This window comes from Rana temporaria, chromosome 6, assembly GCF_905171775.1.
Source record: "Rana temporaria chromosome 6, aRanTem1.1, whole genome shotgun sequence".
Lineage (NCBI taxonomy): Eukaryota > Metazoa > Chordata > Amphibia > Anura > Ranidae > Rana > Rana temporaria.
In genome coordinates this window covers 172,534,943-172,553,444 of record NC_053494.1, presented here as the reverse complement: position 1 = coordinate 172,553,444, position 18,502 = coordinate 172,534,943, and the positions used below count along the sequence as shown (strand labels likewise).

Genomic DNA, 18,502 nt, shown 5'->3' with positions numbered 1-18,502 from the left:
GGCTATGGAAAACCGCCACAGTGGCGGCCTGTCCATTAAGGGCACACAGGCACTGCCCCCTCCATTATGCCACCCCCATATGTAAAATGGATAGATTCATGCCTGACCGGCCACTAAGATGGGGTAAGTGTCGGTCAGACAGCGAGTGGGTGGAGGGTGTGTCACAGTGGCTGCATTTGATGGGACAAAGTGACTGCATTTGATGGGACAAAGTGGCTGCATTTGATGGGGCACAGTGGCTGCATTTGATGGGACAAAGTGGCTGCATTTGATGGGGCACAGTGGCTGCATTTGATGGGACACAGTGGCTGCATTTGATGGGGCACAGTGGCTGCATTTGATGTAGCACAGTGGCTGCATTTGATGGGGCACAGTGGCTGCATTTGATGGGGCACAACAGCTGCATTTGATGGGACAAAGTGGCTGCATTTGATGGGCACAGTGGCTGCATTTAATGGGGCACAGTGGCTGCATATAATGGGGCACAGTGGCTGCATTTGATGGGGCACAGTGGCTGCATTTGATGGGACACAGTGGCTGCATTTGATGGGGCACAGTGGCTGCATTTGATGTGGCACAGTGGCTGCATTTGATGGGGCACAGTGGCTGCATTTGATGGGGCACAACAGCTGCATTTGATGGGACAAAGTGGCTGCATTTGATGGGCACAGTGGCTGCATTTAATGGGGCACAGTGGCTGCATATAATGGGGCACAGTGGCTGCATTTGATGGGGCACAGTGGCTGCATTTGATGGGGCACAGTGGCTGCATTTGATGGGGCACAGTGGCTGCATTTGATGGGGCACAGTGGCTGCATATAATGGGGCACAGTGGCTGCATATAATGGGGCACAGTGGCTGCATTTGATGGGGCACAGTGGCTGCATTTGATGGGGAACAGTGGCTGCATATAATGGGGCACAGTGGCTGCATTTGATGTTTTTGTTCAGTTTGATTGCTTCCCCCCAAAAAAATGTTGAGCACCAGTGTGAGCCAAAAGGCTTGCACTCAAAGATACTCCACTGAAAAGTTATCAATTCTCATGTCACTTTTCAGAGGCATTTGACAGACAGTAAAGAGGTGATGCCTAATTTCCTCCCTGCCTGTTTTAACCTCAGCCAGTCCCTCCAGATATTTCACTTTGTACTCCACCTTATTTTCATTACTCTTTATAGGTATTAGATGTTCTCTCACCTTATTCTTTGCACATCTAATACATAATGAGAGTTCTGGGAATAAGGTGGAGTTCAAAGTGAATTTCTAAACCTAAGTTGAGAACCCCTTTCAGAAGATTTGAGGATATTATTAAACTCAGAGACTGGTGGACTTAGGCCGTCATAAATAGATTGAAAATCTGCCAGTTCAGCAGAAATTTCAATCTATCAATGTGCAGACTGGTTATACAGACTCCGATCTATCAACTGACTTCAGTACAACAACGGGAAATGTCCAACGATTTCTCTCTGTTCCAGCAATGTGGAGTGATTTCTCTCTCTGTGCCACAAATGTGGAGCAGTCTCTCTCTCTCTGTGCGGGCATTCCATCATTAACCCCCGCCGCGTGTCCCCCCCCCCCCGGGCTGCTCAGTCTAAAATGCCCGGGCCTATTTTTTGTCCCAGTCCGGGCCTGTAATCATACATCTCTTACTGGCGGCAAAAGTGAACATCACTAGAAAATGGAAATCTACCGAACCCCCCACTCTAAAGTCGACACTAGTTGATCTTAACTACCAATGTGAAATGGAAAAAATAGTAGCCAAGAAAAACCTAGTCATGGACAAATTCCTTTACATATGGTCCACTTGGCTGTCCCACCCCAATTGTACTGTACAAGTTTAATGACCTAAGTTAACTGTTGAAATGTACTCTCCTGATTTATTGCTGGTACCTCCCTCTGTTCCCATCTCCCCCCCTCCCTGGAGTGAATCTCTTCATTACTACCTTCAAGAAGACACACCTATATGTCTTGATGTTGACTTTGCCTATTTTTCCATTGTTAAAAGTTGTCTTCCTTGTTAACTGTTACTATACTCCAGTTGGAACATCAGTCAAGCTTCTGCATGTAAGCTAAATGTATTTCAAAACACAAAACCCAATAAAATACTTGATCGTAAAAGACCTCCGAGCCCTCCTTTGCACTTCAAAGTATTCAGATCGCCGAAAACAGCGATTCTGAATACTGTGTACTTTTTTAAATCCGGCGCCATTGGCAGCCGAGAAACCCGGAAGTGACGTCATGACGCCGCTTCCGTGGTTTCAATGCGGAGACTGAATCCAAGCCGTTTACGGCTTAGTGTCAGTCTGCGCCTGAACACAGAATGCGGCGGATGGAGGATCGGGTCTCCCGGTGGGACGGGAGGCCCGGTCAGAGCGGCGAAAGGCGGCGGGAGGGGGGGAAGTCCCCTCCCGCTCCTCCGGCATAACAACTGATCGGCTTTTAGCCGCATCGGTTGTTATGTTTGGATAGCCGATCGCCCGCTCTAAACAACGGTACCGGCTGCAGGCATAATCCCGGTATAACCCCCGAACGCCGAGGACGCATATATGCGTCCCGTCGGCGTGAAAGGGTTAAGAGGTACGTGCTGACAAAAAAGAAATGTTTTAAAGGGTGAACCTCGTTAATCGCGCGATAAAAAAATTGACAGCGTTAAAATGGGTTTGTGTTAACGCCGTTAATAACGCGTTTAACTGACAGCACTAATATATATATATATATATATATATATATATATATATATATATATATACATATATATATATATATATATATATACATTATATCTTATGTTATAAGTGAAAACAAGATGGAATGGGTCTTTGATTGCTCCCTTATCTTTGATCCTGACCCTAGCTACACTATTTCGTAAGAAATTAGCTTGGCAATGAGAATAAAGTCTATAAAGTCTAAAACACCTGAACTCCAGTCCTGCATATACTTCTTCTAGGTTACTGATTAGCAAAGCCAAGTTCAAAATTGGTGTACCCATGGTTTCAGTACTTTTTGACCCATAACAATTATGAAAGAAGTACAGCCAGGCTGAAGTTGGGACTGCAGATTTGCCTATATGTAACCGGATCTGCAGACCCGGCATGGGAGGAGTAACATCATGGACCTGACTGCAAGTGCTCTTGCCCACATATAAGGAGAGGGTTTTTGTGTCTGCTCAGTAATTGAGACAGTCTACAGGCAAGGCTGCCAGAGACTGCTGTCACAGAACAAAGGTAGCCAGTGTTAAGCCACCCTCCATCTACTTGGGCGGTGAACTAAGGATGTGGACTGCTAGAGACTCGAGAGAGAAGTGTTGGGGTTGTGGGGGTCTACTTAGGCTGGGAACTAAAGATGTGGACTGCTAGAGACTCTCTCGAGAGAGAAGTGTTGAGGATTGTGTGGGGTATAGTTTCTACAGACTGGACTGGCCTTAGATTCTAAGAGGGAAATACTTCAGCTCGAAGGACTTGCAGAGAAACTGAAGCTGCAAGAGGTCCACTGCATCTGAATGAAAGAGTAAAACAGTGGTGGCCATTCTTGAACACCAACACCCTGGATGCTGGTTGAGCCTGCTGCCTATCTGAGGAGCTGGTTACTGAAGACACTGACCAGGGTAAACTTTTTCAGGGAACAGAAAAATATTCCCTGTTGACACAGACTAGTGAGTGGCCACTGGCCAACCCTGTACTACACCTTGATAAAAGAGGGACACAATTGTCTGTAAGAAATACAGTGGCAGTGCTTGCACCAGACACTGCCTTGAACACACCACCAGAATAGTTGGACCCCAGTGAGCTGGCAGCAGAAGAAACAGAAGAAATAGCGAATCATATTACTGTCTGCAGAACTTATATTGTGGTGTATATATATATATATATATATATATATATATATATATATATATATATATATCTTTAAAATACTACTAGTGAATGCCTAAAATAATATCCTATGCTATATACTAATGAACATTTTCTTAGCCCATTGTGAATAGTAGCACACAACAATGTACATGAATGTGTGTGTGTGTATTAAGACATGGCAGAGAATAAAAGTGATATAAGATTATGCAAGCATAATTCAACTGGGGTTGCTTGCTTTGCACCTCAAATATTCAGAGAACATCTTGTCTTTTCTCGGATATTATAAGGCTTTTTCTCATTTAGTTGGAGACTGTAATGCTATTCACCCCTCCTTTCCACCTAGGCCAATCAGGAAACACTTAGTGAGATATGAAGAATTAGATGTAATTAAGCTGGACCAATGCAATTTGTAAAAAAAGATAATTCGTAGAGTACAGCATTAATTGTGCCAAAGCAGTACTACTATTTTCCTTGAATTTTGCCTAAAAATTGTAGTGCGCTTCCTGTGCTTTTGAGCCTCTTAGATATTTATCTGCATTGTGAGATCATCTAAGGCTGGCCATACATGAAGAAAATTCATTTTATTCCCCAATCAAGACAGACAGTGTTGATGCGGAAATCCCTCCTGCCGGGCCATTGTCTTCTCCCGGTGGGGGAAGCCATCCCCCTCGGTAGGACACAGTGATAATTCCAAGAGAGGTTGGTTCTACAGTACCGAAGCTGATTGATCAATCAACTTGGTACATTCAGCCTGCCTTTAAAAGTTTTGAATCTCGGCCGGTTCAGCAGGAGAGATTTGAATTGTGTATGGCCGGCCTAAGGCACTGCTGACTGTTAGTGTCAAGAGATTTGGCAATGTCACTACTATGCTGCTCACGGTTCTTCTTGCTGGAGAGGAAGCTGAACCTGAGAACACACAGTGTTAGGATCTTCTTGGATTTTCATCATTCATTCTGCAAATCTATGCCTCTTCCACCTCCCCTACTACTTCTTGAGTATTACCCTATTAACTATAAATTCACCACTCATCAGATCCCAGCTTCTTCCTCTTCCAAGTTCACTGCCTCCACACATAGACACAGCGCAGAACAACATGCTCAAAAAGGCACTGAAATCTTTAGATTTGCATGTGGACTCAGCGTAAGGAAAACTTCAAACAGGCTCAATAGCTCTAGGGAAGTGGTTCCCTCAAAGCAAGGCTTTCCTCAAAGCCGTAGAAATACAAAAAGGAGTGCCAGATAAAACCTGATATAATAGTCCAAAATAATTGTAATTGTTGGTAAAAAAGCAACTGCTGTCAATTTGTTCCCATATTAGGAAAGTTCAATACTAGTTATAATATAGATCTGTGAAGTCACTTTTTTCTCTGAGTCCATCCAGGTTTTATCCTGTGCTGAACCCTGATGAAGGAGGAGTTGTGTTACCCCAAAACAAGTTGGAGGGTTTTGTATGACTTTTTTTTAACTGACAATAAAATTATCTTCAACTCTTTTTGAAGGCTTGAAGCCTCTTACACACGATCAGTCCATCCGATAAACGGTCTGAAGGACAGTTGTCTTAAGTTAACCGATGAAGCTGACTGATGGTCCGTCGTGCGTACACACCATCAGTTCAAAAACCGATCGTGTCAGAACGCGGTGACGTAAAACACAACGACGTGCTGAAAAAAACGAAGTTCAATGCTTCCAAGCATGCGTCGACTTGATTCTGAGCATGCGTGGGTTTTTAACCGATGCTTTTGCATACTATTGATCGGTTTTGAGCTATCGGTTAGGCGTCCATCGGTTCAATGTTAAAGCAAGTTCTCATTTTTTTGACCGAAGGTTAAATAACCTATGGGGCCTACACACGATCGGTTTGGACTGATGTAAACGGTCCTTCAGACCGTTCTCCTCTGGCGATCCTATCGTGTGTACGTGGCCTTAGTCTGTTACTCCTTTCTGTATTTCTACAGTGCAGAATAATGCATTATAGCCAGTAACAATGAAAGATCAGGAGCAGGGAGACCACAGGCAATACTGGTGACTACTTCCTTGTTCTTTACTTGCCTCTTTCAGGTCCTATTTAAGCAGTAGAACAAACACTATACACAGTGGCGGCTGGTGCTCAAAATTTTTGGGGGGGCGCAAACGAAGAAGAAAAAAAAATATAAGCCTCACTGTGCCCATCAAATGCAGCCACTGTTCCATCAATTCGCACCACTGTGCCATGCCATCAAACGCAGCCACTGTGTCATGCCATCAAACGTAGCCACTGTGCCATGCCATCAAACACAGTCACTGTGCCATCAATTGTCACCACTGTACCATGCCATCAATTGTCACCACTGTACCATGCCATCAAACACAGCCACTGTACCATGCCATCAAACACAGCCACTGTACCATGCCATCAAATGCAGCCACTGTACCATGCCATCAAATGCAGCCACTGTACCATGCCATCAAATGCAGCCACTGTACCATGCCATCAAATGCAGCCACTGTACCATGCCATCAATTCTGGTCACTGTGCCATCAATTGTCACCACTGTGCCATGCCATCAAATGCAGCCACTGTACCATGCCATCAAATGCAGCCACTGTACCATGCCATCAAATGCAGCCACTGTACCATGCCATCAATTGTGGTCACTGTGCCATCAATTGTCACCACTGTGCCATGCCATCAAATGCAGCCACTGTGCCATGCCATCAAATGCAGCCACTGTGCCATGCCATCAAATGCAGCCACTGTGCAATGCCATCAAATGCAGCCACTGTACCATGCCATCAAATGCAGCCACTGTGCCATGCCATCAAATGCAGCCACTGTGCCATGCCATCAATTGTGGTCACTGTGCCATCAATTGTCACCACTGTGCCATGCCATCAAATGCAGCCACTGTACCATGCCATCAAATGCAGCCACTGTACCATGCCATCAAATGCAGCCACTGTACCATGCCATCAAATGCAGCCACTGTACCATGCCATCAATTGTGGTCACTGTGCCATCAATTGTCACCACTGTGCCATGCCATCAAATGCAGCCACTGTACCATGCCATCAAATGCAGCCACTGTACCATGCCATCAAATGCAGCCACTGTACCATGCCATCAATTGTGGTCACTGTGCCATCAATTGTCACCACTGTGCCATGCCATCAAATGCAGCCACTGTGCCATGCCATCAAATGCAGCCACTGTGCCATGCCATCAAATGCAGCCACTGTGCCATGCCATCAAATGCAGCCACTGTACCATGCCATCAAATGCAGCCACTGTACCATGCCATCAAATGCAGCCACTGTGCCATGCCATCAATTGTGGTCACTGTGCCATCAATTGTCACCACTGTGCCATGCCATCAAATGCAGCCACTGTACCATGCCATCAAACACAGCCACTGTGCCAATTGTCCCCACTGTGTCACTGTCCAGTCATACATCCACCTCGGAGCTTTATATTATAACCTGCTGGGACTTGTAGTTCTCCATCGTCTCCTGGGGCTCAGGTGCATGCAATCCACCATCTTTGTCCAGTTTTTCTCACTGCTGGGACTTGTAGTCCCATAGATGGTGGATTGCATGCACCTGAGCCCCAGGAGAAGATGGGGAACTACAAGTCCCAGCAGGTTTATAATATAAGACTCCCATCCACCTAGGAGCCTTATATTATAACCTGCTGGGACTTGTAGCTCCCCATCTTCTACTGGGGCTCAGGCTGCTGACGGCTGGCATTTCACCCAGATTATGCATTGCATTGAACATTAAAAATCATTTATTATGCCCAACTCCATGAAAATGTTAAAAAAAAATCCACCCTTGCAATGAGCCTACATCTGCACTGGGTTAATTGCTCATCATGTCTAGTGAACATTCGGCCGAAATCGCGGCACCCCCATCCCCCCCCCCCCTGAGGGGGGATGGGGGTGCCGCGATTTCGGCCAAATGTCCACTAAAAAAAAAAATTCCAAATGTTCCAAAAAAATTTTTATAGTGAATATTCGGCCGAAATCGCGGCACCCCCATCCCCCCCCCCGGGGGGGAGGGGGGTGCCGCGATTTCGGCCGAATATTCACTAAAAAAAAATTGGAACACAGGTAATCTTTGCAGAAGGGGGGTGGACAGCTGCAGCTGCTGCCGCCGAACTTTGCAGAGAAAACAGTCCATTACAGAGGGGCAGAGGCAGGCGGCATAGCTCAGCTTACCTGTACTCGCACTGAGCGCCCCGAGTCCCGACGTCACTTCCTGTTCTTCCAGGGACGTCAGGACGGAACGAGCACAAATAGTGGATGCACCCGCCCAGCCATAACAATGCAGTCCATCGCGCCGGAAGCAAGTGGCGCGATGGACCGCGCCACAAAGGCATTTTTGGGCTGCCAATGTAGCGCCACGTCTGCAATCCCGTGATTGCACAGACGTGGCGCTACCCATACCGCGCTTTTCCCGGCGCCTGACGCCCGGACTCAGTGCACATAAGAACCTTTTTTGGAATTTTTTTTCCTTAAAGGGACATGTTTAAATAAAAATTTTTTTTTTTTTTTTTTTTTTTAGATTTTTTTTTTTACTGACTGGGGGAGGGGGGGCGGCGCCCGGGCGCCCCCTATGGGCGGGCCGCCACTGACTATACAGTATTTTCAGGGATCACAAAGGAGTTTTATAACCACCTAAAGGTAAAATATACCGTTTTTTTTACAGTAAGGGAAAATTTGAAAACCTTTTACTAAAAATTATGGTATTGAAAATGGAGGCATAGCATATCCACTGCTTTGAACTTTACAGGCAGAGTTATAAATCCTTTTCACACATTATAAATAATTTATGGGATGGAATTGATCCAGTTGCTAGAGTCAGCACCATAAAATAAATCCCTTAAATATACCTTTAACAGTCTGAGTTTATCCAGTATGAGAACTTTGTTAAACAATTTTTTTTGTGCAGCTGGGGTATTGTAACCGAGGTCACTGCCAAGTTTTCTGTCCACTACAGAATTAACCAGTTAAGGAATGAGGAATGTTTTGCCTCTATACTGAACTTGGCCCTTTTACTCCAATGAATGGAGGAGACCTGCTGGAAATCTATAACCAAATCTCAGTGACCATACAAAGATTTTCACCACTCGTGCAACCAGAGTCATTGAACTGTCAGAGAGGCGTTCGTCCGGCCATTAACCTTTCTGAAAACCTCCAATACACGCTTTAAAACTTCACTTCATATTACTGGGCTGTCATTCTCCACCTGGACACTCGATATGGACATACACACCTCTCTGTGACAAAGCTCAGCTAGAATTCTTTTAGTGAGAACAAGCATCTGTTACAACTCGGGTAAAAGCATTTTTTACTATTTTTGTCATATATGAATATGATGCAAGTTGTCATTATTTTATATTACATACAATTTTCATTATCAAAAATGAATACTAACTAAAAATGAGTTAGTATTAATTTTTACTTAAACAATTCAAACTACCATACAACATTATATTATTATTATTATTATTATTATTATTAGTAGTAGTAGTAGTAGTAGTAGTAGTAGTAGTAGTAGTAGTAGTAGTAGGAGTAGTGTTAGTAGTAGTATTTTTTTATTATTATTATTATTATTTTTTTTATTATTATTATTATTTTTGCTTGTAGAGGTAAAACAAGAATTTCAAAAGGCTTCCTTTATGAAAACACATAATTAATAATATGTTCAACCGTATGGACCAGTTTATAGGCATAATTAATATGAAGTACTTTTTGGAGAACACAAGGCTAGATGAATATTAAAAGTCCATTTACGTTTGTGCGGTGTGGGGTGTTAATGCATGTCCATTAATACACACTCGGCGATTTGCTAAAACTGGTGCACAGAGAATCTGTGAGTAACCAGTTGGCTTCTAGGTTTTAGGACCGGTTCACACTGATGCGGCAATTTCTCCGACTTTGGAGCACTTGTCACATCAGACGTCGGACCCCAGTCAAACTCCATTCTGTGTAATGGAACCATTGTAATTGGTGCGACTTGAGTCACACCGATTCAGGCCTCGTACACACGACCGAGGAACTCGACGGGCGAAAACACATCGTTTTGCTCGTCGAGTTCCTTGTGAAGCCGTCGAGAAACTCGACAAGCCAATTTTCTCCATTCCCGTCAAGGAAATAGAGAACATGCTTTCTTTTTGGCTCGTCAAGTTTCTTGACAGTTTCCTCGACGAAAATGTACACACGACCGGTTTCCTCGGCAAAAAAATATCTCCCAGCAAGTTTCGTGTGTACGAGGCTTCATAAAAAGGTTCCTGCACTACTTTTGGACCGTTTTTGGTACGACTTGCATTGACTTTTGTTAAAGACGTTGCATGCAAGTCATGCCGAAGTCACACTGGGGTCCGACTTCAAAGTCACGCAGAAGTTGCGGGCAGTGTGAGCCAGGGCTTATTGTCAAAGCCTAGTTGAACAAGCTGCAGTTAGTAGCTGATTGGTTGCTATGTTTGGCTGCAACAGATTCAGTGTGTTCCAGTTTTAGTAAATATCCCCAATTATATTGTGCATTAACGTGATATTCAAAGTCAGCCTATGGAAGATAATGGGCTGCCATTGCACCAACGTGCACCAAAACTCAGATGGGAAACAAAATGTGTAATGCAGCAGAGTATGGTGCATTGTCATAGGTTGTCATGCCTTACACCATGCTACTGTGTTTGGGTAATATTCAAAAGTAACGCACACCTTACCACAATGCATTGGTGTAAATATGCCCTAAGTTTGATCAATAAGGGCCATATTCTCCTAGATTTCCCGCGGGCGGCGCGTAAGCCATTTACACTCCGCTGCCCCAACCTACAGGAGCAAGTGCTGTATTCCCCAAACACTTGCTCCGTAGTTTGGGGCGGCGGAGTGTAAATGGCCCGGCGTAGCCACGCGTATTCTATTTAAATTAAGCGCGCCCCCGATTCTAACGAACTGCACATGCGCCGGGCTTAAAATAGCCCAGTGCGCATGCTCCAGTTCTCGGCGTAAAACGTCAATGACGCTGACGTGTGCGTCATTGACGTAAAGTCGTATTGAAGAACGACTTAGGGAAACGACGTAGCCGACGGAAAAACACGACGCGGACCCGACGCCATACTTAACATGGCCTACGTGGGACTTGCGTAAACTTACCCCTCATATAGCAGGGGTAAGTTTACGCTTACGCAAACGATGTTAGCGATGGTTACGCAACGCGGATTCGTTCGGGAATCGGCGTATCAGGCTCATTTGCATAAACAAATGAGACCTGAACGTAAACGCCATCTAGCGGCGGGCGGAGTAATTACATTTAAGATCCGACAGTGTAAGTGACTTACACATGGCGGATCTTAAGTGTATCTATGCGAAAATGATTCTAAGAATCAGTCGCATAGATACACAGGCCAAAAAAGAGAGATACGATGGAGTATCCTGAGATACTCCATCGTATCCTTACTCAGAATATGGCCCTAAGTCAGCATTTCACTGATGACAGAGCACTGTGTAGACTCAATCTGGCTCATTGTTGATCACATGGTTCTCAGGCAGACATATTTCAGCTTTATATTGTTTTACTGACGCAACATATATTTGTCAATTCCCTTTAAAACAGATACAAATCTCCAACTGTTTCTCAAATAAAATGCATTCCAACCTTACATTTTCAGCAGATTTTCAAAGTTGTTAGAAGCTTTTTTGTAGCTGTTTGGTATGCATTTGGATAAGGAGACTGAAATCTTACATGGTTAATTTATTATTATAGCTCTGATCGGGTTGCTATGATAAGCTCTGTGTGTCAGAATTTGATTGCAGATGTTAATGACAATGTATCACTCAGCAGTTTCCTTAAATTAGCATCGCTTCAGATACTCTCTGTAGAACATTTGCTTGCAAATACCAATTAGATTATAATGAGCTGCACATAAAAACACTGTAAAATACAAAAGAACATGCATTACCAAAAACAGCAGCATATGATCAAGAAATGTTCTGTAGTCAAAAAAAGAGACAGTTATAAGTGAACATATCTTATTTGTAAATAAAAATAATAGTATTTACCGATACTAACTTTGTGTTTTTTTTTTTTTTTTTATAATCTTCTTGGGTGCTTGTAACTCAAAGTCATCTACTTTGGTTAATGCTTTGTATTAAATAGACTGATTGTAGGTTCAGTTTCTAAAAAAATAATAACAAACAGGTTTATACTTACATACTCTGTGCAATGAAATTGCACAAAGCAGCCGCGATCTTGCCTTCTGTAGACTGCCCCCGGCAACTCTGGCTCCTCCCCTCCACTTAGTGCCCCCATGGAAACTATTTTCTATGGAGACACTCATGTGTGTTCATTTGTGAGCTTTGCTGTCTGCGTCTATTGATACAGACAGTGGAACATGGACCTGCCACCACTCCCTCATCACTGTCTTTGATTAACAGCAGCGGGAGCCAATGGGTCCTGCTGCCTCGGCAAAGCCAGTGAGACTAGGAAGCAAAGGGATTAAAGAGCTTCAGACAGGTACAGCACTGGATTGAATGGGGCTTAAGTAAGTAAAAGGGGGGGGGGGTGAGGGGGGATATGCAAGAAATACATTAAGGTAAAAAATGTTTAGGCTTTATAACCACTTTAAAGGGGTTCTTCAGTCTGTAGAAAAAACATTTAAGTCAGCAGCTACAAATACTGTAGCTGCTGACTTCTATTATAAGGACACTTGCCTATCCAAGGATCCGCACTATCCTTAACCGATCCAGTCCTCTGAGTCCTGACTGCCGGCATGTCTTGTGTGGGAAGCTGGCTGTGACTCCTTACTGATTCACAGTCAGCTTCCCACTGCGCATGTGCAGGTAGCGCTGCTCTTTGTGCATGGTCCTGCAGCCTCTTGGGACCTGTGGCATGTCCCAAGAGGTTGCGGGCAGTGAAGGGAAGGGGACAACTCCCAGTGGAATCACCTTAACAATTCCAGAAGAAGTGGGAGTGGGTACCTGCCCACAAAAAAAAATAACCTCCAATATTGTTAGAGGAGGGGGGAGGATTCTTAATTGCAGAACTTACCGTTTAGTGTGAAGTTCAGCTTTAAGAGATTTTGTCACAGCAGGAAATTGAGAGCTGTCATTGATGACTTGTTTTTGAAAGTACATGTTCAAGGGATGCAATCCATAGACTTGTTGTACAGCAATGATATGGAACAAGCATATTAGAAGTAGTGGAGGGAGGACAAAAGATGACTACCAAGACTTAAAAAAAAGAATATTGGATAAAATGGAGATACTGCAAATAGCAACCAGTGAGGCTTTCTGTTTGAAATTTGCTCTAGATCGATTTTAAACCTGTTCCTAAATCAGGTTACATTATTAAAGTGGATGTAAACCCGAAAAAAAAAATTCTTTGCTGTCACAATGTACAGTATAAGATTTCCTATCATCTGTGCCCAGTCTTGCCACACAGAGTTAATCAAACTTTGAGCAATCCTCTTTTATTGTTCAGTGAAATAAAACAGACTTACAGAGAAAAACCTTAGTCCGTTCCGCACCCTTGCTGTGAGTGACAGGTTATTTACATATCTCATGCACTAGCTTCAGACAGGCATTATGTTTTAATTGCCACCCCCACTCCTTTTCTGAAGTCATGTGGTTACTTTTCTGGATTTTGACTGGATGTTAGTGATCATAGCAGAATTTAGTGTAAGGCCTCGTATACACGATAGGAGAGCCAGAGGACAACGGTCTGAAGGACCGTTTTCATCAGTCCAAACCGATCGTGTGTAGGCCCCATAGGTTATTTAACCTTCGGTTAAAAAATTGAGAACTTGCTTTAAAATTTAACCTATGGACTGGTAACTGATAGGTCAAAACCGATCGTTAGTATGCAAAAGCATTGGTTAAAAACCCACGCATGCTCAGAATTAAGTCGACGCATGCTTGGAAGCATTGAACTTCGTTTTTTTCAGCACGTTGTTGTGTTTTACATCACTGCGTTCTGACACAATCGTTTTTTTAACTGATGGTGTGTACGCACGACGGACCATCAGTCAGCCTCATAGGTTAACCTAAGACAACGGTCCTTCAGACCGTTGTCCTCTGGCTATCCTATCATGTGTACAAGGCCTTAGGGGAGTGTAGAGGTGGGTGGGGAGTCTACTGACTCACGACTCCACCCACAGAGCTCCAGACAACAGATCCACCCACAGAATCTGCAGTTTTTCAGTTCTTTTAACAGACAGAGGGGAGACATTTGACAGGTAAGGATACATGCAGGTGGCATCTAAATCCTTGTAGATCAGCACTATGGCAGTAGTTTAGAAAGGATGAGAGTAGGTTTACATCCACTTTAAGTTAGCTATAGTTTTCAAACCCCTTCCATTGCTGCTTTAGGACCATGACCAGGACAATGCTTCTCATCACATGACCAAATGCCTAGGTATCTGGTTGTAAGCTCCCTGATTAAGGGTTTGATTAGCCAATTTAAATGTTGATTCTCCTTCTCGGTAGACATCTCATACAACTAAATGCCTAGGCACTGGACATGTGACTGACTACCATGGAGCAGCAGTTAATGACTAATTGTGTAATTTATCACTTTCATGAAGTGGGATTGCACTCTCACTGTTTCCTCCTCATTTGTCCCTCATTTTGGGCTGATATATATAGTTGCACATAAAATGCATTATGTATCATCCAATTGGCTGCATTTGTATATTTTAAAAGCCAGCATAAAATATTAGTAATGGTAAAAAAAGGGGGTTTAACTTTTTTTTTTTTGTGTAAGTTCTGTGTAATTCTGTGTTAGGGGTGTGGCAGGGGATATGTCCTATGCCAACATACGTTTGCTAATAGGTGCCCTCCGTTCCCATCTCAAAAAGTTGGGAGGTATAGGATTGTCAGTGAAGAGTGGCTTAAAGTTGTTATAAAGTTCTGAAATTACAAAAGAACAAAACATATCCTTATATATTGTGTAGTCTGTCATTCCTCTGCTATCTTTTTGAGTCACTTCTGACAGTCTATGCCAATGCCAGAAAATCGCGTGAGATGGCTCTGCCCCCCTCCAGAACATAGCAGATGATTGACAGCCTCAGCAGTGTATGCTTCCCTATGAGACTATGTAGAGTGGGGGTGTATCTTCTCCCTCCAATCAGGTCTCAAATTACCCTCAGCCCCTTGATCTATGCTGTGCAGCGTCTGATATCAGGTTTCCACCCCCCAGCCTTCTGGAGCTGAGAAAATAGCCTTTGATCTATGTACTTTGAACATCTGTACAGGAGAGAGGGTTACAAATAAACAGATACAACTATTTTAGGAGAATTTGTTTCTTCACTGTGTATTACCTGAGGCCTGGGTATATGTAAGAGTTTACAACCACTTTAATTTTTAGGAAATACATGGTAGCAGCATAGACTTTCTTATATATTTTATAATATTTTTTTTTTATTAACATCAGCATTGTAATAACAGTAAAAACAATAGTTATTTTGAAAATCCAATCTACGCTTACTTGAAAAATCTCCATTCATATTGTGAGTTCTGCTTGTCTGCTACCCATCTCTCTCCACACCTTCCTGAATTCCCTGCATGCTTTTGTAGCTTCTCCTCTGCTGTTTACTCAAATCTAAGGACTATACAGTATATCCCACGGTACTTTGCTGCCTGCAAGCAGTGATTCTTGTACTGACTCCGCCTCCTGAAATTCCTCATCTCATCACCTCTGTAGTTCAGATGGCTTGCTCTGTGAAATGTGTGACACAGCAGTGCCCACCCACAGGGCATAATGAATATGTGTCACAGAATTCAAGGAGTTGTAGGGAGTTTCACAAAGTAAGTTTGGAAACTTAAAGGGTTACTAAAGGAAAAAAAAATTGTCTTTAAAATAACAAACATGTTATACTTACCTCCACTGTGCAGTTCGTTTTGCACAGAGTGGCCCTGATACACTTCTTCTGGGGTCCCCCGGCGGCTGTCTCTGGTCCTCCCCACAAGAACTCACCACATTCATGCGAGAGAGCTCGCATGGTGATAAGTCCTTGCGGGCGCGCTCCCGTGGCCATAGCCGCTCACTGTATCACTCGGCCCCACCCCTCCGCACGCCGCGTCACTGGATGTAATTAACAGCAGCGCCAGCCAATGGCTGCGCTACTCTCAATCCATCCGCTCTAGCCAATCAGCTGCCAGGCTGAGCGGCGAAGAGGATCTCAGGACCGAGCGCGGGACTTTTGACGGGTCAGGTAAGTAAAACAGGGGCTCGGGGGGGGGACCCCGGCATCATCAGATGTTTTTTCACCTTAAAGCATAGATTGTATTAAGGTGAAAACATTTTTTCCTTTACAACTCCTTTAAAGACCAATCGGATCAATGTGAGTAGGCTGGAAATAATACAATGTATAGAAGGATTTATGTTTTTAAATTTTGACCATAGACATGCCTTACTTATATTTACATCTTTAATGCCATGCAACCAGTGGGTACCACCGGTCCTCTTGTAGGGAGTCCAGGCACACAGGGGGGATCCGGAGAGCAGGGGGCATCAGATGTGGGCAGGACAGGGAGGGGAATGTGCGCCTGCATGGGTAATTACTGGAACGATGCCCTGTGTGTCTCTCTTTGCGGTAGCTAAAAGCCAGATTCTCCCCTCTCCCTCCCCCTGCCACACCGATCCCCCTGCTGTGTTCCCCCTGTGTGCCTAGTGGGAGGTAGGGGCCCTGTCAGGTAGGCTATTTGGGGCTCCATGATTTCTAACAGCAGCTCTGCATGCAATACTGGGAACCTTGGTTTGAATCCCAGTCAGGGCTCTGGATGGAATTTGCACATTTTCCCAATGCTTGCATGGGTTTTTCTCCAGTTCCCAGGTTTCTTTCCACACTCAAAAGACATGAAAGTAGGATAATTGGCTTCAGTCTAAATTGGACCAAGTACGTTTGTACAAGTATGTATGCAAGTAAGAGAGGGACCTGAAATTGTTAACTCATTGAGGGCAGAGACTGATGTGAATGTGCAGAATGCAAGGCACTGCATAAATTGTTGGCACTATATAAAGACTTGTAATAAATGAATAATGAAATCAGGGGAAGTAATTGTTTTCATTTATTGTATATTCATATGCATTTAGTTAATTGCTTGCTTCCCTCATAGGGTCTGACTAGGAAGGAGAACATCATGTCAGTCACCCTGAAGAGCATTAAAAAACTTGGGACGGAAAATAGCTCGTTTGAATCAGATGAATCAGGTACAATATAGTCTCCTAATGTATGCCATCAAACATGCAAAAGACAAGCAATGGACAGAGTACACCAGATGTTTTCAAGATTAATCAAAAATTCAGTCTAAATGTGGACATTAGAGAGTGCTTGCATAATTTCCTGCCAACAATGTAAAGGGCTTGTTTACACTTGCTTCAAAACAAGGCTTTGGACAGTTTTTTTTTAAAGCTCTCTGGGTGCCAGCCAAAGCTCATGTCACTAAATAAAATGGTAGCTTACAGTACTGTTTGCACTTTGCTTTTGCTTTGCTTCGGCTTTGCTTCAGAAATGATACTCCATGTTACTTTAGTGGTGCTTCAAAGCGTCTTTAAAGCCTCCATAGAAGTCTATAACAAAGCTCACTTGAAACACCTAAAGCTTTTGAGAGGCTTTAATTCAGCTTTAGCTTTGCCTTTTTTTGGAGGTATCGCATGTATGAGATATAAACACACACAGGGCATCTGTCCAGCTTTATAAAAAGCCCCACCAAAGCATCATTAAAGCACCACCGAAGCATTGCAGAAGCATCAAAAACACAACAAAAAAGCACGTTAAAGCAGAAGGCGCCTTAATGTGTGTTGAAGTCGAAGCAAGTGTAAATGAGCCCTAATTTATTCAGAAAGTACACATGTGATGGTGTCAGATAAATGTACAGAATTCAGATTGTAGCATGCATCACCAGCTTCAATTGTTAGATGAAGTTTGAAATGGAACTAAAACACCCTTTCCTTATTTACATGAACTTATAGGCCGCATTTACACGAAAGATGGGGCGCAGATAGTTTGCTGTGTTCAGAGGCGGTTGCCCCTTGGTCGAAGCTGCACTCTGTGCTATGGTCGCATCCAAAGTGGCTGGTTGGCTGCAGCAAGTTTGTGTGTGGCCAGGAACCAGGGATGGACTGGCCATTGGGACTACAGGGAGTTTCCCGGTGGGCCGATTGCTCAGTGGGCCGGCTTCAGTGACAGCGGACCACCTCCCCCCTCCGCTCCTCTGTCTCTCCCTTCCCGCAGCGCTCACCTCCTCGCTCTTCCCGCAGCGCTCACCTGGAGGGAACAGAGAAGCAAGGGGAGGACCAGAGAAGCAGGGGAGACAATAGAGGAGCATGGGGGTGGGGACAGACAGCTGACTCAACAGCTATGGCCTGGGAGTTTCTCACTTCTGCCTAATCTTGTCCCATAAGGGGGGACACTGAACTGATTCTTTCCCCCGGGTGAAATAATGTCTAGCTTCCCCACTGGTACTGCCTATAAGAGTTCCAGTACCAGCTGTTCTACTCTAACAAAGTAGAATGGCTAGTGGCTAGTGAAGGGGGAGAGGGGGCTTGGGTGGCGGGGGGTGCAGGAGTTGTCCGGCTGCCATGGGAGAGACCTGTCAAAGTGGACCAGTCTGGATGAAGTCCAGGGCCAAATTTTTGTCCCAGTCCAGCCCTGCCAGTAACTCTGCAGAAATG

The 18,502-nt window shown here is 44.2% G+C and overlaps 1 protein-coding gene across 1 annotated transcript in view; it reads left to right on the top strand.

Moving 5' to 3' along the window:
* Positions 1–8,979: 8,979 nt before the first annotated feature.
* The window catches only part of LOC120944051 (bile salt export pump-like), a 119,195-nt gene continuing 109,672 nt past the window's right edge, over positions 8,980–18,502 (top strand). The window contains exons 1-2 of the mRNA XM_040357817.1: positions 8,980–9,162; positions 16,956–17,038. Coding sequence (XP_040213751.1) covers positions 16,969–17,038 — 70 coding nt within the window. The 5' untranslated portion in view covers positions 8,980–9,162; positions 16,956–16,968. The remainder of the gene's footprint in view (positions 9,163–16,955; positions 17,039–18,502) is intronic.